This window comes from Lepisosteus platostomus, chromosome 8, assembly GCF_059453375.1.
Source record: "Lepisosteus platostomus isolate fLepPlt1 chromosome 8, fLepPlt1.hap1, whole genome shotgun sequence".
NCBI lineage: Eukaryota > Metazoa > Chordata > Actinopteri > Semionotiformes > Lepisosteidae > Lepisosteus > Lepisosteus platostomus.
Window position 1 is genome coordinate 2,968,100 of NC_142618.1, and position 20,470 is coordinate 2,988,569.

Below are 20,470 nucleotides of genomic sequence, written 5' to 3' on the forward strand. Positions count from 1 at the left end.
TACATAATGCATTGAAATGCATATTCAAAATAGCATGAAATATTTCTAGATTATTAAAACAGATTCATAACAGCAGACATTGTCACTTTTCGCCTGCTGTATGTCTTTATTTGTGTACTTCCAAGGACAAGGGCTATGTACTGCATAACCACACAGACAGGATGTCCTTCTCACACTGTCACAGTAGTACAGTCTGTCAATATTGCACCGGCATTATGAATAAAAAAGGTTTAAATAATTTATTCATCCATCTGCATTTGAATAGGCCAATGTCCTGATCTGTCCATTACCACAATGAGGTTGGAGTGTGACCTAGAACAGGAATAAGCAGTGGTAAACGTTAGGCTGAAAAGTAGAAAGAAAAAGTTTTTCACGAACATAAAAAAAACAGCCTTTCACCTGCGGGACCTTCTTCCATTTTCTTCTTTCTTTTGACTTTTCAATGTGCTACTAACTTCTGCTTGCACCGTTACCACAATGGACACAGAAAGAAAAAAAGCACCACGCCTTTGGGATTAGACGAGAGGTGTGATTTGCATCTTTGCGCATTAATAGAGACAAGTCCGCCGTTAGTGACATGATGACGGTCTTGCGGGGCTGGTTTCCGACGCGCACGGCGAGCCAGTCGAACCTCTGGGGGGAGGGGGCGGGAGGTCTGCACACACCTGAGTGAAGACAAGGCGGGGAGCTGGGGCCGTTGCTCGCGCCGCTGTCTGGCTTGGCAGTCTGGGACGTAGAAGAACTCGGCTTGGCAGAAGACACACTGCTGGACGGCTGTCTTGTCTTACATTCTAGAAAGGGAAGGGGGACTCCAATGACCTCTGTGAACAGCCTTGTAAGACGCAAGCTGCAAGATGTGATGCCAACACATATCTGAACTTCACCCATCTTCTCCATCCATCTTCTAACTGCTTCATGTGATTCGGGCTCGCAGGGGAGCTGGAGTCTATCCCAGCAAGCAACGGGCACAAGGCAGGGTACACCCTGGATAGGACACCAGTCCATCACAGGGCACACACAGACCCACACACACCAGGGCCATTTTTCCCAGAGGCCAATTAACGTACCAGCATGTTTCGGGACTGAGGAAACCTACATAAATGTGGAGAGAACATGCAAACTCCACACAGACAGCACCCCAGGTCCAGCACTGTGTCCAGGGCCCCAGGAACACTGACCACTGCACCAGTGTGTTGCCCACATATCTGAATTGCTACACAAAATACTTTCACAATTGTCCATTGTTTAATGCACACAACAGTTTTCCTCCAGGTATCAAAGATTCTTCCCCATCAGAAAGTCAAATCCACTCCCTTCAGGAGAGCCCCCCATACGAGCCCTCGTTTCCACACCACGCAGTTTTCTCACCCTTAGTCCGTGAATTGTTTTGAGAGCTGCACTTTAATAATCTTTCTGAACAGCTTAAAAACCCTCGAGAAGATGGCACTGATGATATCAGTAAAGGTATAAGGGGAATATCTCGTTTATTCAAAGTGAACACAGATTATTTTAATGGTTCCTACCTTCTTATTTCAAAAGCTACGCCACAATCGTTACTTTGTTGCCTCCACCAGTGGAGCAGTGGCTATCACAGTCACTGGATTACCATGAACCAAACTGACCCTGTCTTTATACCGAGCAAATCTGGGCTCCCTTTTCCCCAGTAACCAACAGAGTTATAACATAACTTTATTAACCCTTTACAATTTCTGGGATTAGGAATTATCTAAATAATTCCTACAGCAATAATTCCTAAGTAACAAACAGCAACATAAAATACACTGATTCTCAGCAAGCTTTTTTTAATGCAGACAGGACGAGAAGTCTCAGTCCTGGAGAGAGGCGAGGACAGTAGCAGGTGCACGTAGGCGTGTCAAGACGTCAGGTCACCTTTCCAGCAGATGGGGGGGCCCTTACACAGAGCCCCCTGGGGGCTCTTCACCAGGTAGTACTTTAAGTGCTTCTGCTTCTTGGGCTGCGTAGCCAGCTTCAGGTTGATGTGGTTCGAGAACTCCGTGAAGTAGCGAAACCCCTTCTCCCCACAGCCTACACAGTTTCCCGAAAACCCTACGAGACAAAAGCACAGTCTGACTTCTTTGTCGCAGCGTATAAAAAGCGAGGGGGAGTGACAGATCAAAAGGTATTGCATGTTCCCATCTACGAGCATAAAACAATTCTGCGTTCTAAATTTAATTCACGTTTCTGTGGCACATTTTTGTAACATTCATATAAGGAAATATCTGCCTTTCAACATATGGCATGATATTAATATACAACAAAATATATTATTAAACATGGATGGAATTAAGATGTTGCAGACCTCAAACAGTTAAATAAAACCCACAGCACTGCTGCCTCATCAGGAATAAAGGGAGGGTGTTGAGCTTGTTGAATTAAAGCTTTCACATTGTGCCAGCTGAGATGCTTGTCATTACTTTATTTTTCATGATTACTGTAAACAAACCTACATTTGAAGAACAACACAGTCATGTTTGGTCTTTTAATAAGGGGTTTGCTTGAAGAAAATGAACAAGCAGAGACAAAACACTTGTTTAAATTTCCCATTTACAAGAAACGTTACCAACTGCAGTTTGTTCTATTCTATGTGAATATAGCCATTTTCCTTCATTAAAAAGCTCTGCTGATAAGTCCTTGACCTACATACTTAAGATTTAATCAACTACAAGAAAAGATTCAATAAATCTAACACAGCTCTTGAAAATAATTTCATAGCTCGGAAAATAAAGGACAAAATGTTCCAGCTATCCTGAGTGTATTACAAATTAAGTATAAACGTAATTCATACATACAAAAATAGAGTTAACTAATGGCTTCTGTTCAGCCTCATTATTCCGAATAGGGAATATTTAACCGAAAACCCACATCCTCGGAAAAGCTTTTTCTAAGTACAGGCACGATCTTACTCCTTTAGTACTCTGCAGACCCACCTAATAGTGCGTTTTTCCCACTGTCGTCGGGTAGGAACCTTTTGTCCACGGCACAGACCAGGATGTGCTCAGGGATGCTGGGCGATTTGGCCCCGACCAGCTCGAACCCGGGCGGGACCTCGATCTGCTCCATCGCCACAGAGACCAGGCGCAGGTCCTTGCCTGCCTGGCAGAAGCCTGAGGAGACGGAAATGCCACCTGGTTACCCGTCAGAAGGGGACTCCTAAGTAACTCCTCACCTTGATCAATTACACCCTCTCTCTCCTCTCAGTCGTACACCACGGGGAAGAGGTCCGCACAAGGGCCAGACAGGCAAAACACCACCCGGCGTCGTTAAACACGCCTGAGCACAAGAGACGCGAGCTTTGCTTGAGCTACATGTGAAGTTCAAAGGGGTCGCCCCTTCAGGATGTTAACTACAGGACAGCGGCCTGGCTCAAAGCCATGGATACATCTTATCCAAATCACTAAGAATGAAAAAATGGCCTGGCCTGTTATTTACATGTGGCCAAGAAAGGCCACGAAGCATTATCGCTCCGCAGGGAACCGTGCATGAAACAAAGCGCTGAACTGGTATCAGGGACCCTTTCCACACACACTATAATGCTGGAACGGCGGTGTTTGCACTGGAGTCACCCAGCAGGCATGCAGAGCTGGAGCATCGGAACAAGTCCCAGGACGCGCGGGACTGGGAAATGGGGCCTGGCTAGAGCGATGCTCCTGGATTACCGTCCAGCGTGCAGGAGCCCTCTGGGGCAGGCCTTTGCAAGTAGGGAATGGGAGGGCTGCTCGTGTCAGACATGTCCTCGTCCTCCATGTCCTCTTCATTCTCCGTGCTGTTGGAGGCCTGTCCATTCGCCAGCTCCTGGCTCGCCCTCTCGGGGGGGTGCAGGGCGATTTCCTTCTCTAGGCCCTCCACCTTCGGCTTCACATCTGTTCGGAGAAAGCGACTCTCAGCCGGTTGGAAAGGATGATGCCGAGACGGTTAACCGGGCGGTAGTGGGGTTTTTGTCCCCCCAACTCGCAAAAAATAAACATTTTAAAACCCCTTTCATGAACACTTCCACACTCTGGACTAAAGCCCCTGGGGAACGTTTCAGAACACTTTTCATTTTGTTTTAAAAAGAAGACCCATTTTGTTCTGCAAAATCAAGGAAACCCATGAAAGCGAACGATTGGGAGGTCTTCCAGTTGAGTGTTCAGGGGCCCTGGGAAGCTCAGGAGGGGGGACATACCTTCCAGACTGCTGGCGTAGGGCTCGGGCTCCAGGTAGAGCTGCGAGAAGACCGGCCGCGGAGCCGGGTTGTTGGAGCGCAAAGACGCCTCGATGGAGTTGTGAAGAGCCTCCTCAAAGCGTGCGGACTTCAGCTGCCCAGCATACGAATTCCCCATTGTCTGCATGAGGGACACCACAGGAGCAGCTCACTGACCAGCCACACACTCAGAGCCAGAGAAACACCCTTGGGCAATTGATCGGGGTGAGTGTGTGTGTGTGTGTGCGCGTCTGAGGGGTGAGTGAGTGTGCGTGGGTGCGTGCAGGGGGGGTGAACGTGTGTGCGCGCAGGAGGGGGGGGTGAGTGTGTGTGTGTGCGCGCGTAGGAGGGGGGGGTGTGTGTGTGTGTGTGTGCGCGCAGGAGGGCGGGGGGTGTGTGTGTGTGTGTGTGCGCAGGAGGGCGGGGGGTGTGTGTGTGTGTGTGCGCAGGAGGGCGGGGGGTGAACGTGTGTGCGTGCGCGCAGGAGGGGGGGGTGAGTGTGTGTGTGTGCGCGCGTAGGAGGGGGGGGTGAGTGTGTGTGTGTGTGCGCAGGAGGGGGGGGTGAGTGTGTGTGTGTGCGCGCGTAGGAGGGGGGGGGGTGTGTGTGTGTGTGTGCGCGCGTAGGAGGGGGGGGGGGGTGTGTGTGTGTGTGCGCAGGAGGGGGGGGTGAGTGTGTGTGTGTGCGCGCAGGAGGGCGGGGGGTGTGTGTGTGTGTGCGCAGGAGGGGGGGGGGTGAGTGTGTGTGTGTGTGCGCGCAGGAGGGCGGGGGGTGTGTGTGTGTGTGTGCGCAGGAGGGCGGGGGGTGTGTGTGTGTGTGTGCGCAGGAGGGCGGGGGGTGAGTGTGTGTGTGTGTGCGCGCAGGAGGGCGGGGGGTGTGTGTGTGTGTGTGCGCAGGAGGGCGGGGGGTGAACGTGTGTGCGTGCGCGCAGGAGGGGGGGGTGTGTGTGTGTGTGCGCGCGTAGGAGGGGGGGGGGTGTGTGTGTGTGTGTGCGCAGGAGGGGGGGGTGAGTGTGTGTGTGTGCGCGCAGGAGGGCGGGGGGTGTGTGTGTGTGTGTGCGCAGGAGGGGGGGTTGAGTGTGTGTGTGTGCGCGCAGGAGGGCGGGGGGTGTGTGTGTGTGTGTGCGCAGGAGGGCGGGGGGTGAACGTGTGTGCGTGCGCGCAGGAGGGGGAGGGTGAGTGTGTGTGTGTGCGCGCGTAGGAGGGGGGGGGGTGTGTGTGTGTGTGTGTGTGTGTGCGCGCAGGAGGGGGGGGGGGGTGAGTTTGTGTGTGTGCGCGCAGGAGGGCGGGGGGTGTGTGTGTGTGTGTGCGCGCAGGAGGGGGGGGTGAACGTGTGTGTGTGTGTGCAGGGAGGGTGAGTGTGTGCGGGTTGTCTGGACTCCTGCAGCGAGGACAGGCAGGGGGAGCTCCTGTACAAACACAGGAGGGGTGAACAAGCTGCTGCTGCCGGACCTGCAGGCCGTGACGTTTCCACTGCTGCTCAGTATCAGACAGCAAGCAGCAGACAGAGACGAGCTGCACAATAACCTCTACCACCAGCTGCACTCAAAATTCATTCCTCTCGATTTTCTCCATCGGTAATAAGCACTCCTTCATGAGGAATCAGTTTCGTATTTCCCAATATATTTTGCTTGATGCTTTTATCCAAAGTGACTTACATTTGAACCCATACAGCTGCATATTTTAGCAGAGCAATTGTGGGGAAGCACTTTGCTCCAGTGCACAACAGCAGTGGCTGGATGTCAGGTGCACTTTCATTGAGAAGAGGCCATCAACCTGGTTTGGCTGTCTGAATGACCCAAGGAACACTTCCATCACCCTCCCTCCCAGCTCCAGTTTCTTAATAGAAGACAGGGTATCAACTTTGACAGCTTGTTCCAGAGTCCCACAACCCTCTGTGTAAAAAAGGTGCCCCCTTCCTCTCAGTTTTAATCACACTTTCAGTTAACAGTGTACAGTTTTCACACAAAATCCATTGCTAATACCAACTGTCTGCTAACAGAATGTGACACTAGCAAGTCACCACGATCCATTAAGAGTACAGTTTAATCACATTTACAATCAGTACATGCTGTACCAATCGAACAAAGCCACATTCTTTGCAAGTTTGAAAAATGACCACATAGAGCTAAGACCTAAACTTGTCTGCCTTAAAGCACCTCAGTCCAGACCAAAAAAAAAAGTTACATACTGGTTGATATTTAATTTCCTAGTAACAAAGACATGCAAATAACATGTCTGAGAAGTTAAAAAAAACACTAACTAATTTCAGGATGTGAACCTTTACCGTTAAAACGGAGTTTCTCTGATCCATCTAGAACATCTTGCCCTGTTTCCGATAAAATTTAACTTGGTGTGTTCATCTACTCGGTTTCAGCAGAAAGGATTTCACATCAGAACTCCCCTTAGGCCTGTTTCTGCTGTCTCCCGTAGGGGGTTTCCTATGTGTGTCCTTGGCACCTACAGGAACACTGGCAAGTGCAGACTGATGCTATAGTAACAGAAACAAAAAAGGCTCCTCTTCCTCTCGCAACGCCCACAGCCCAAACCATGAGCTCCTCCAGCTTCCCCGCAGGGCGAAAAATACACCAGGAATTTTACGTGTCTTTCAAGGTTAAAAGGGCTGTGCTTCCGTGCAGCACCATACTCCAGGAAGACAGCGGGAACAGCAACAGGACTGAGCAGAGCAGCCAAGGTGGGGTTTTTTCTGGGGGGCTCGGCTGTCTCAATCACGTCCGGCTCGGCGGCGGCCGGCGGGCGCGGCGCTCCCCGGCACGGCTCAGGCGGGAACAGGGAGGAGGGGGGCCGGAGCGTGTGCTCTGGAGCGGGACGCTGCTCTCCGGCACGCGCCGCCTCCCTGGGCGCCTGACCTTTGGCAGCTCTCCCTGGGAAGGGCAGGGCCCCAGGCAGAGCCCCATTCTCATTCCGAACGGCAATTAACCGCAGGCGTGTGCTGGAGAGGGGCAGGCAGGCGGGAAGGGGAGCTTCCCTTCAGAGCGAGTCAACTGTAGGCCTGAAGGACTACCCGCTCCTATTAAGACAGACGCAACTGGCAATACAATTGTACTCATCCTCATCTGCCATCTACAGCTGACATTCACAGAATGAGGCATGCATAACCATTGGGGTTTTTAAAATAAAATACACGGTTGTCCCCTTGAGAATCCTGTACCTACTACGTTGTTTAAAGTTTCTACACAGGAATTTTACGCTGCAACAGTGTTTTATGCTATTTTAGACTTAAGCCACGGAGCAGTCAACAGTAAACGGATGCAGTGCTTCATTATTTTTAAATTCTAATCTAAAAGAGCAGTGCATCTGAAATAACTCCTGAAGGTCGTTTCTAATCCTAATATGTTTACCATCAGCGGCAGGAGATATATGGAAGAAACGGAGGTTTTATTTGGAAGCCTGCAAAATCTGTGAAAGACTTGCGGAAAAAAAAGGCATATCTTCCTCCAGAGAAAAGAACAGATTAGCTGTCACTACTGGTGCTTTGACCAAGATAAGCTGCTTTACACAAAGAGACTGCAGTCCTTTTTCAATGTGGAAAGAAAGAAAAGAAACTCCCGGGAGCTCTGAGGGCCTGCTTCTCTTTTGTGACGGCCTCAAAGCACAAAAGCGCCGTGAGCCTCTGTGCTGAGCCACTTGAAGTAACATTCACCCTCCTCCAATTGTTGTGCACTGACTTCGGAGAGCTGTTACTAGACCCCAAAACGAAGAAAAACTGCGGTTTCTCCCTCGCACCACCTGGCCTCAAACTACAGAGAGGTCTCCAGAACCCTCAAGGTCTCCTTCTCCCTCGCCGGCTCCATGCTCCAGGTGATTTCAACAAAAGGGTCCCTGAAAAGCTGTGGGCGGCATGACTCAGTAGCGGTAAACTGAACCGGGGCTGCGGCCAGAACTCTGCTTTAACAGGAAACTCCTGCTCTGCCCTCTTTCATAAAAGAAAAAAGCCCGATTCACCACGGTATCGGCAGCACGTCTCCTACTTCCAGATGACCGATGGAGAAGGTCTTCATAAAGATCTCTGAGACCTTTCTGAACTGCTTTGCTTCCAGTGCTTTGAACTCAAAAAATACTTCCAACTCTTACGAATTACACTCACAATCTTACAAAAAGAAGCCATTGTAAGTCATTATATAAAAAGTCATTATTTTGCAAGTCATAATAATAAACAATAAGTCGTTAAACAGGGCTGTTGGGTATTTTGCTCTTCTTTGACTCTAATTCAATAAAAAAGTAGAAAGATTAGTTATTCCCTGATGTCTTCTGAAAGAAGGCAAGTTCTCTCTTCTAACCCTAATAACTATATTCACATTGTCTTAATTACGTAGGGTATTTAATTTCTAAGTATTCTTTTCCACATATTTCTGGAGTACTCTGTAATGCTTCTCATGATTCTAATGTACACTCGTATATAAAGAGTCTATTGTTTAAAAGGTTTAAAATGTAAAAAATGAAGAGATCCCATAGCACCGCAAATTAAAACACCATTTTAGGAATTTCCCCTCAAAGTTCTTCTGAATTAATTCCTGCCACCCCAGAAAACCTCCTGAAACTCAGACACACTTATCTGGGAACAAGAGGTTCCACGATGAAAAGTAGAAGAATGGGGAAAATAGAAGCGCGTCTTCTATCTGCTTTACAGTGTGTCATTAATTTCTATTCGTTCCCTTGCAGCCAACGCCACCGACACAGCAAGCCCTATCGCTATACTGGTTTCTTCAGTCTGTCTGTTCCTTCACAAAGACTTGCATCCCCTCAGAGTCTTACCTTACGTGTTGATCTTAGCCTTCTTGGAACATATTCACCTCCTGCCCATAGTGCGCGGTAGTGCTGTCCTCTTTGTTAACAGAACCTTAGCGCCTGCAGAGAGAGAGAGAACAGAGCTCATGAGCAAAGCCAGTCTGCTGGTGGGGCTGAACCCATCCAGCTCAGGTCCAGCTCCAGCCCAGAGAAAAGGCCCTACCCACTGCCATCTCCAGATTCTTTCGCACTGTCTTTTAAAAATAAATCAATGTATAGAAGAGGTCACTGCTTAATACATATACACATCTGGCACAACGAAAATGAAAAAATGATCAAATGAAAAGATCGTAATAAAGAACAGTGTAATAACAGTGTTGTATAAGATTCGGCAAAAGAATACTGCTTTAAACGTCACTTAATGCTCACATAGAACAGTTTAATATCTGTCCGCTTTTCTTTGAAGTTACTTTAACCTTAGATGTAAAAAAAACTGTCAACACAGTGCATGTTATATTTTTGGTTAAATATGTTTTCCATGTGGACATAATAGATCTTTTCTGCAAATGAATACTTTTGGAGGACTAAAAAAGCAGATTACACCTGCAGGTACACAGGAACAATTACAGATGAGAGGAGGTGACTTGGCCCATCCAGTTCATCTGGCAGGTAGTAGCTAATTGATCTAAGGGTCTCATCCAGCCATTTCCTGAAAGAAGCCAGGATAGCTGCTTCCACAACATGGCTGGGCAGCTTGTCCCACACCCCCACAACACTGTGGGCAAAGAAATGCTTCATCTGCTCCATTTTAAATGCACTTTCACAGAAACTGGAAAGGTAATATACTGTACATATTCCCATTTTACAATTAAAAATGTTGAGGTGTCTGCCTGCCTATGCATTAATAAGATGATCATTAACTGATCAGTCATCACCACATCATGGGGAAGCCACAGCTCACCTCGGAAAAAACATGCAACCTACACTTTAGTTCACAGCACACCTGCAGAACAGTTTTACAAAGACTCGGCACAACCCACAACAAAAACTCATGCATTTTCACTGCTGTTATCCCGTACTACTTCACAAAGTCAATAAAACAATATGATGTCACCAGTAATATGAACCTCACGGTGTGATCAGCTTCCCAATCACATTTCGGGTAAGTCTTTTAAAATGTCACAATTCACAAAATGCCAAGAAAATCTAACTGTACAATTGCACAACTGTACAATCCAAGTGCACTAACACTATCAACACTCTTCACAAAAATGCAAAGCCATCCCAATAGGATTCAGCTCCACACATTCACAGAACACCAGCAGCAGCTTACAGAGACTTGGAAAGAAAAGGGGGTTCCGAATATTCTCCTGCTGAGCGCCATCACTTCAGGCCAGAAAGAGCCTGTCAACCTCTCGACAAGATCCCTGGGCTGCTTTTAGCGCTTATTCTGACAATCTGAAATGTCAAGTTCTCTCTACGCATTTTAAGGGCCGATTGAAGATTTCATCTCATTGGCTAGGCATCAAACAAGCAATGCGATCCAGACAACTTACAGTAAACAAGATTGCAGTTACAAGCATTAATCTTGGCTGTTTAAATACTGCTGAGTGAATTTAATTAACCTACACTATTAGCCTGCATAATACAATGCATAGTTTACACACTGACAGCATACTGCCAAATGTACTTACAGATGAGTAATCAGAGAAGATACCTTAAATGCCAGTAAAATGCATGAAGATGTTTTAATATTCTACATTGTAGTAGGATGCTTTTTCAAAAACTACTGACAAGGAAAAACAAGGGCCTGAAAAGACAGATTAAGGTGGGGACTATCATTGTAAAACAAACATGCTTTTATAAATGTTTACATTTTAACTTGATATCTGACAGGCTAGCCTGTTTCCAGTGGAGGAACTATCACTATAACCAGGAGCCCACACCTGATACCGTAACGATTTTCCACAACTTGCAAACATACAATCAAATCATGCTCCAAAGGGAAGAGCATCTTTTTTGCCAAACTACTGTAGTTTTGTTTTATTAAAATGCATTCCAAAGTTTCAGTTGGAGATTGGAGGCTTAATCACAAATCCCCCAAAATGAGTAGCCCCCAAGATTTGAAAGAGTAGAAACTGATGGGAAAAGCTCATTACAGCCACTGTGAGGTGTCTGCTCCCTATTATCTCCCAAGAGGTACCATTCAACATCTTAATCTTCTGAGGGACAGCATCTGTTAAGCACAAAACAGGAAAGAGGAGGGGGGGATAATCAGGCATTTGTTCCATTAAATGCATATCAATCTTAAAAGGAATGAAAAAATTCACATGAGCAGATTTAATCGAGAATCAAAAGCGCATTTTTGACAATCTAATTCTGCTCAGTTTAAATTCCTCCACCAGCTTTAGAACACGTTTGAGTGGTTGTACCAAGTTCACAGAGTCAGAGGAAAGGAAAGAAACCTCTTCAAGCCCCCCCCGAAAAAGAGCCTTCCTAGGCCAGCAGCTCGGAAGGTTCTCGCCCTCCTCTTGCTCAGAGCCGGCAGGAGCTCAGAAACACAGCAGGGCCCGGCTGATGCAGATGGCCAGGGAGGTCAAGCCTCAGTGCCCCTCTAAAGACCACAGAGGCCTTGATAAAGACGCGGTAACCCAATCTCAATGGCTCCTCTGCCCCAGCCTCAAGTATCTGCTTGCCTCACACTCACGCGCTGCCTACTAATAATGACATTTTGGGTGTCTTTTAGTGTCATTACTCTGCAGGCAAACGACTACGGCTCCAGGCAGAAGAAACCACACATTCTCCCTCCTTCTATCCTGGCTTCTCCTTCTTTTGTTTGCCCCTCCATTTGAATAATTGCTTGGGTCCAGAAAAGACAAAAATGAAATTTCATACCTTTCCAGGGAGAATTTCTCTCCGGATTCATTTTACTTTACTTTTAATATCATGCTCTGACACTATTACACATCACATACGACACACACGGAGCACACAGGAGAAAAAATCTTGAAAAGCCACCCTGCAAAGTAAAGGATGACTGAGCCATTCTATCACCTGCAACAAATCTCTACTGTGAAACCTCGGATTGCAGGACTTGAAAGATACGAATCCAGGTAAAATCCTCACACTGTTACTTTGTTTTACATCAGTGGTGACAAGCTCGGGGAGGGCGAAAACCAGCATGCCCTCCAAAACCTGAAATCTCTGGTGTTGCATGCCAAAAACAGGTCTCACTCAGGTCTCAGAGCCATTAGCACCTCCTTATAAAAACAGGAGCTTGAAAGCCTCAGCACTCAGCACCTCTACTGTACCTTCCATGCCATGCAACAGTCCAGACTCTTCCTGTCAGCTCTCGCCAGCCAGAGAAACAAGCCCTCCAACAAGAGAAAGAGAAAATCCCAAGTGCCACTCTCAAGCGCTCACATCCATTGTGGCAAGCACCAAATAAAAAACAAACTGCGGTTCTTGTTACAAGAGCTCTTCTGGCCTGCTCTCACCCAGCCCGGCTCGGGATCCTCCTCAGTTTGTGATGGAGAGTTCTCGTCCGTGATGCAAGCAGGAGGAAACCTCCACTCATCAATCCACCACACCGCCTGCTCTCTGTCCCTCTCTCACGACACACACATCCCCCCTCCCTCTTGTCCTTCCTCATTTCCACCATTTGCTCCAAAGAGGAGTTCACTTGGGACTCATCCATCTTGCCAGGCTCCGCCCCCCGCAGTGACAGATGCTCTTAGAGGACCATCCTGCTGAGTGAACAAAGGAGCACATCTCCTTCAGCCACCCCAGCGAGCAACAGGCACAAACACAGAAGGCGACCCCACAACATCAGCAGAAAGAACACGGCTCCTGACAGATTGCGGGACCATAAATCTTCATCCCCAACCTCCCCCATATCCTCATTTCTTTTTATGGGGCCAATTTAAGCCGGCATCCCAGGCGATATTATGAGTGCTATCAGAGGAATGCAGAGTCAAAACTTGCACCTTGTCTCATGGACTTGCACCATTCCACAAACAAATGCTGCCTGCGCTCTGAGAAGTTTCTCAATGGCCCATCTGGTCCAGGAACTTGTGAGGGTCGCACTGTTGGGACGTATCAGAGAAGCCCCCGCAGAAAGACAGACAGCGAGACAAGCTATCTGGCCTGAACCTTTTCTTCAAGGGCGTCCGAGGTTTTCCGTGGAGAAAAAAGGCAAGAGGGACAATGCCAATGGCTTCTCCACTGACAACCCGAACACTATTTCAGTGCTAATAATGTGGTTTTCAGAAGGTAATAACTCCCAGAGGGGTGAAAGGAAAAGAGCAAGAAAGACAGTTTCAGCTGCTGAGCCTTCTTCGGGTGTCTCCAAGTCCAGACTGACGAGGGTCCAGACTGCAACATCCCCTCCCGGCGTTTCAAAAAAGAAATGAGTGAACGGGGCAGGCATTCCACTTCGAGCTCCACTTTCTCCCCAAGGAGCTTGAACTGAAAATGCCGAAGCTGGAAATTACTCGGGGACGTCTGACTTCACCACGCAAAAACACCTTGCCAGGCAGCAGACAGTCGTGAACAGGAGGTGTTTCTTTACACAAAGGGTGGCGAGAGTGTGGAACAAGCGGCCCAGCCATGATGTTGAAGCTGATAATCTGATAACCTGGCTCTTTTCAAGAAGCAGCGGGAGGGGTCCTCTGGTCAACTAGCCATGAACTGCCCAACACGCTAACTGGCCTCTTCTCTTTCCCATGCTCTTCAAGTGCAAGGACTCTTCAGCAGAATGCTTGACAGGGGCTGATTTGCACGTTCTGTTTGAGATTATTCAAATGAAATCCAGTGGTGCTACCACACACCTGGTGGGATAATTCCTCCAAGAATCTCCCTTGCAAACAGCGGAAAATCAGAGACAACATAAGCCAGAGCAGCATTCACACTCGGCACATAATGTCACTCACCCATCTCAGATACTAGGACATACACTCTCACAAGCCTGTTAACTGCTCTTGGGGTCTGTTGAGAAGGGACTGCCATGGCAAATGGCAAATTCTTCTCTCAATATCTCAAGAGAGACTAAAATGAATAAATGATTCTTGAAGAGTAAAAAAGTTTTAAAAATATAAGTGTTATATAAGACTTATATAAGGTTTACTTAGAAATGGCAGCTACAGGCTATTTATTATACTTCAATAAAAATCTGTTTCGTTACAAAATGAATAGTGTGCTTTTTTGGGTTGGGTCTTTAAAGAAATTACCACTTTAATCAGTAAAGAATAAAGTGTTTGGTTAACATTAGCTAAAATAAAAGAATATCACAAGAAATGTATAGTAGATATAACAACTGAAACTCTGAAATCTTTATGACTAAAAATATCAATTCCTTTCTCAGATTTGTCTTAAGAAGCGTTTCCACTTAATACTATGAATTAATCAGCCACACAGTTAAGATTAAATATTCTGACTAGTTCACTGCAACTGTTTTCAAGTAACAATAGACTAGAGTCATCTTTTAAATCTTTGGCTACGTTATCAAAAGAGAAACAAAGGCCTAATCAAAGAAAATGGAAACATGTAAACAACAAGCATTTCAAGAAGATAAAACATTTGCAATATTACCACACTCAGACAGCTTAATTTATTTTTGAAGGGCACAAAACCCATGACATTGACACTGCAACATAAAACTCTTTCCTCGGAAAGAATTGGGAAATACCACCAGCTCCCTGCAACACAATAGAACTGGCTTGAATGTAAGACTCCACCTCCTAGTCATTCACCACAATAACAAGCCAGGCCTTTTGCATTCAGAAACAAAAGGATTTATCTTTTATACTGTGACCAGTTTTAAAGCTCTAGATAGATGTAACAGGCACGGACATCTCTAGCCAAAACTGCCTCATGCATGCTTTTTTTCTTTGCGATCAGTGTCGTGTGATTCAGAAGAAAACACACAGTAAAGTGTCATCATATTGTTAATTTGTTCTCCTGGAAAGATCATGGACTGAGTTGCCACTGAGTTGTCTTTAAGAACTCAATAAAGCACATTCAGTTCTCTCTGAACAATGGGAGGTCATTTAAAATGCTCAGTCAAAGCCTTATTAGGTTTTTTAAATGAATGGTGCTCTTATCATCCACGTGCACATCGAAGCCTGGTGTTGTGAACCGAGTCCAAGGCTTTGAGTGAAGAACTTAGTTTTGAACCCATTTTCTCTTTCCTCTTTTAGGGACACAAAGCAGATAAAAGTTACAATAACCAACACTGGTGCTTTCAGTGCAATCAACAAAGCAAGAGATTAACATTTGACGGAAATGTTTAACTTATACAATGTTGGCAGTACACATTGCTGACTTTGCATACATTGTCCACAGCCTGTTTTATCAACTGTACAAGACTGCGGAGTGACTCTTTGGCCTCCCAGCTGAGAATGTTCTAGAGGAAGATCAAAGCAGTTCCACGCTAACAGATAAAGAAACTGGAACCCCACATGACTGCTCCAGATAGGAGCAGGAACCAAACACTGTGCCTGCTCAGACCTTATCTCCAATAGGCAGGCGACAAGCAAGGGGAGAACTTGTTCATCAGTTAAATCTGAAATTGGTATAAAATCCTGATCGGAGGATAAAAATCTTACCCAGGCAGTCTGAGTCTCTTTAAAAAAAAATCAGATGGATGTCCTGAGATCTCAAAGTGCTCTCTCTACGTGTAACAACTGGACAGTCAATAAATCAGAGAAAAATGCTAAGAATTTATTGAGGGGTACGTCAAGCAGGCACTTTTGCATTTGATTACAGACATGAAAAGGGAAATCTGAGGACAAGCTGGGGGAATAAAATGAAAGACAGGTCATGGGCAGCAGCTGGAGGAGAGAATGGACTGCGCATGTAATAAGGAGTACAACAACCAGAAGTTAAGGAAAGCTAGAGAGGGAGAAAGGTACCATAGGGTGGATAGGGCTTTTCCTGAGCTCAGCTCTGCCATGGGAGCTACCCTTGAGTTCCCTGGAATCCCAGAGTCCGGGAGGACTGCAAATACGAAGGGTGACCCTAAATCCCGAGGACAACTCAAGCCCCAGAGAGAACCGGATAACAGACCGGAGAAGTCGGGGGGCACGCAGCTAGACTCTGAAACGGAGCTTCTTTTTAAAGAGCTTGAAAACAACTCTAAAGGTCAACTTCTTTTTCAATGCTGAAAATCAGAGGGACAGAATGTAAAAGCAATTAAAACCCTCCCTCTCTCGCACAGATAAGAAAGCACAAATAAACGCTGCAAGCCCAGCAGCCACGCACTGCCTGAGCCTCTGAGGCAGGGAGGAATTTCCTCCAAATAACTTGCAGGAATGTCAGCAAAGCCTTTCCTTCTCAGCCTCATTAAATGATGCTGGAACACATTTTCAGCACTGTCGTACAGACACAGACATATTTACAAGGGGTAATAAGTTGCTTTGTTAAAGTCTAAATGTTCTTAATAGATAAACACATTTTAAAATGAAGAAATTCTAGCAATCATTCAGGATTCATGATTTGATCTAACAATGAACTATTCTTACATGTAGTCCAGTCCTCGGAACCTAGGTAATGAATACAATTGAAATTTAAGACTTTTCTCTTGTTTTTACTAAGCTTAATCGAACACCGGCACAGCTGTGGAGGAGGTTTGCGACAGCAGAGTGCAAAAATGCACAGCTTAGTATAATGTACTGTAAAGTGCTCTCCTGCCACCATCACGCACTCAACCAAAAAAACAATAATTCAAGTGTCGAGAACAACTAACATTCCCTAAGGGTCTCAGTCACTGGCGGATGAAAAGAGCCACGGTCATTTGCTAGCAGGGTGGCAGTCCATGGTCTAATTTCCTTATAAAAGCCCGAGACTACCTGCTGAGCACTGAAGTGGAGATCACACTAGTGAGGATACCAGATGACCGCTGAAGCTACAGAGGCTTCTGCCGAGCTAGCAAAACAAAAGGCAGCATTCCAGCTGAAAGCCATTGCTGGAGTCAGCGCCAGAGACGCCAGGGTGGTGAATAGGCGTAGAGAGAATAGCTGTGGGACTCTAAAGGGGTAACAGAGGGTTTAAGGAGGCAGAGGGGGAGTAAGGGGGGGTTGTGGAAGACAAAAGGGGGATTTGGACAGATGAAGAAGTCATCATCATTAAGCCACTGGAAGTTTACTGTCCAGTTATAAAACTCATTTCAAAATCAAATTTTGCAGGACAATGGTTGCTGATAGTGGGCTGTATATCACACTTGTATTGCAGCCAATTCATTAAGTCTCCATAAGCCTTTGTCCCCCAGCATAGCAGGTTTAAACAGTGACCTCGCAGTACACTCTGGAGTAATCAGGATGGGTTTAAGGGCAAGGCATTTAACCTTAAACTAAAGCCCGATTTCAAACAAAGGTCAGAACAACCTATTAACAAAGCTTCTTAAATAGCCCCCATTACATGCGTTTCCAATGTGAATATATGCTGTAAAATCTTTTCTGCCCTCTGTCATAATAAGTCCGATTTGCCACTGCCTTTTAAAACCATCACGTTGCACAGCAGCACATGAACTGCACGTCGTGTGGGGAGAAACACAGCTGGGTTCGTTACTTCGATAAACAACATCGCAAATGACAGAACTGCTGCTCGGGGACAAGAGCTTTCTCCCCAAGTAAAAGGTACATTTTACGGAGGAATTCACCAAGTTATTTTTTCTAATTGAATTGAAAGTCCTGGGCACACGGGCCTTGAAGGTGCTCACGAGACCGCAGAGGTCTGCTCGGTAGGACGCCGGGTCTCGTTAACTCCAGGACGAGCTCCCAACACTGCTTCCTCATGCCTGAACACGGCACTGGAAGACACGGAGCCCCTCCTACAGGGAAACGTGCTCCAGGATCCTCTGGGATGAAAAGCACTCTGGAAATATGCATACAGTTCTTTTTATAATTTAATCTATCCTATGCTTACAGAGCCAGAGAACCTGGAGACATGGATTTAGGAAAAACAGAAATTGCTGAACTTAAGAGTTCTTTGGATAAGCAAGAGTTGTAAAGGACGCAAGCGAACTAACACACGGGACAGCAGATTTAGGTTTTCTGAAGAGAAATTCTCAAATTACAAGTATTAAGCACTCAGGGTAAATGCTTGTCTTGCCTCCGGCTTAAGAACTGGTTAATGGACAGAAAGCACAGGAAATATAACGGGTCAATACTCAGATCAGGGCGATGCAGTTAGTGGAGTACCACAAGGATCCGGGGCATTAAATATTTCTTATTAATTTGGTGGATGAAGTGACATTACACATTACCTTTGTACTCATTTATACAAATGAGCATTCTTCATAACATAAAACAGGAAACATGGCACCTGAAAACATTACTTGGAGAAGAATTATGCTGACAAACCATTTACACCCGGTCAATAAAATCGTCAGGGTATGTGACTAATGTAGATTTTAAATCAAGGAATGTTATGCTAATGTACTATTTACAGTGCACTTAGTTTATTCTACTTCTTTATAATGTGCTACTGAGACTCTCATGTAGAATATTGAAACAATTTTGGTTACCATTATTACAAAAGATACAGCTGCTCTGGAATCAATACAGAGAACAGCAACCAGATAAGCTTGCCAGTTAAAAAGAAGATCCTACATTCAAGAAGAACTTAATCTTGTTAGCCTTAAGCAGACAAGACTGTGAGGGCACCTGACTCAATTACACCAATCCTCGGGCACAGATATAGTGAACCCAGTGGACTCCAGACTCAACACTGGAACAGAAACCAGAGGACGCAAGAGGGAATTATGGGGAAGTACGTTTAAAACTGTGTCCAGGCGGCTCTTTTTTATGGGAATCTGGAACAAGCTACCCTGCCATATTGTTGAGGCAGACAACTTGGCTTCTTTCAAGAAATGACTGGGATGAGGGTCTTGGATCAATTAGCAACTTGCAATCAAGCGAGTTACACGGGCCAAGAGGCCTCCCTCCTCTCGTGGCCTTTCTTGTGTTCTTATAGAAACAGCCCCTCTGAGCTACGGGGAAGGCAACCACTTCTGCTCTTTTTCCATCACTACCGGGACTGATTACTATCATACGTGCCTCCTCCCAGTGTTAGCTTAACCTTTCGGACAGGCTGATCAACAGGAACACGCCACCAGGAACAGAGAGGTCAGCGCGACCTTGCCTTCACCAGCATTCCAGCAGTATGTACTCAGAGCCCTGTTACAAGCCCATCCCGGGAGCCCTAGGAGAAGGGTGTAAATTGCCAGGGCCAAAGCCAGCTCTTCTGCAGCCGAATCAAGAATAGTCCCGGTGCCTCAGCAGTCTCCCATCGGACACTTTCTCTGCGGTGGTTGACTTTGCTCTGTGGCGCTTCTATACTCCAACGGCCGGAGAAGTGTTGAGAACTCCCAACCCCAGACCAGAGAATCACGGCTTCGGATCCCAGCCAGTGCCGTATGAAATGGTCTCCTCTGTGTCACTCTCTCAGTGAGTTTGTTCTCAACTGATTCACACATTTAAAAGGGCTTAACAATGTTCATGGCAAACCCAAAAGTCATTCTATGATTGATGTTTCCACAGAAAAGACCAAAGAGTCAAAGAGTTCACATATCACTTATTGTTCAGATATTTAATAGCATTTAAAATAAACAGTTAATCATGAATATCTCAAAGACCGTTTACAAAAACGTCTACTGAGAACAACAACAAAAAACCAATGGGCTTCTGTTATTCACATAGGCCTAACGTCTAAGAATATACTTCGACACAAAGTGTCAATCTGGAGAATATTCATCTAAAAAAACAAAGGCAACCAATTTGGGTTAACAATCTTCTACACTTAACCCCTGTTCCTGATTTCTTACACCCAAGTGTGAGAGGACGACACACTCAGACTGAGCAGAGCACATGCAAATTATCACCATAAAAATCAGCAGAATGCACAGTGAGATGGGCCTCTCGAGAGAGGACTCACAGTCCCGGTCACAGCGCCGAGGAGCTGTCAGCCCTGACGAGCTCCTCGCACTGACTTCATCAAACAGAGGGGATGTCTGTCAGTGAAACCTTGACAGAGGCAAACCCACCACTGACTTGCTAAACCCTGAGAAGAAAACAGTAACGGAGCTCAGTCATAATACGTGCATGTGCCTGCAATTTATTTACAGCAATGTCTTTCTTTTTCGGACAAATGGATTCAATAATAAATGCTGACGCTTTGGGTTTGTTGCAGAAAACCGTTAAGCGTCCTTCTCATCCCGCATCTGCTGAATCAGAAGTCCATCTGTGTCAACTGCGGTCGTGTTCTGAACGCTCAGCTGCTGTCTGCAATCAGCTAAACCTGCAGCACGCTTTAACAGCGTCCTGCGAGGAGAAGATAAAATAACGACACTGAGCTGCGAGAGCCCTTCTGCATGTACAGTGGTACTGAATAAATATTTCCAGAATGAATACTGTGGGAATATCAGTGGCTGAGATATGGAAGATTCTGCAGTTACAGAGGGGGAGAATCATCTCTCCTACGTAGAACACAAACAAATGCCCAGCAAAGCCATTCAAACCCAAGGCA

General features: G+C 46.2%; 1 protein-coding gene across 6 annotated transcripts in view; it reads right to left on the reverse strand.

Moving 5' to 3' along the window:
* greb1l (GREB1 like retinoic acid receptor coactivator) overlaps window positions 1-20,470 on the reverse strand; it is a 69,365-nt gene that overhangs the window by 24,950 nt on the left and 23,945 nt on the right. For all 6 annotated transcript variants that reach the window (XM_088642049.1, XM_088642052.1, XM_088642047.1 and 3 more), the window contains exons 2-7: window positions 8,975-9,067; window positions 4,184-4,343; window positions 3,678-3,881; window positions 2,949-3,125; window positions 1,891-2,067; window positions 666-791 (exon numbers count right to left, since the gene is read on the reverse strand). In XM_088642049.1, the coding sequence (XP_088498175.1) occupies window positions 666-791; window positions 1,891-2,067; window positions 2,949-3,125; window positions 3,678-3,881; window positions 4,184-4,340 (841 nt within the window). In that variant the 5' untranslated portion in view covers window positions 4,341-4,343; window positions 8,975-9,067. The remainder of the gene's footprint in view (window positions 1-665; window positions 792-1,890; window positions 2,068-2,948; window positions 3,126-3,677; window positions 3,882-4,183; window positions 4,344-8,974; window positions 9,068-20,470) is intronic.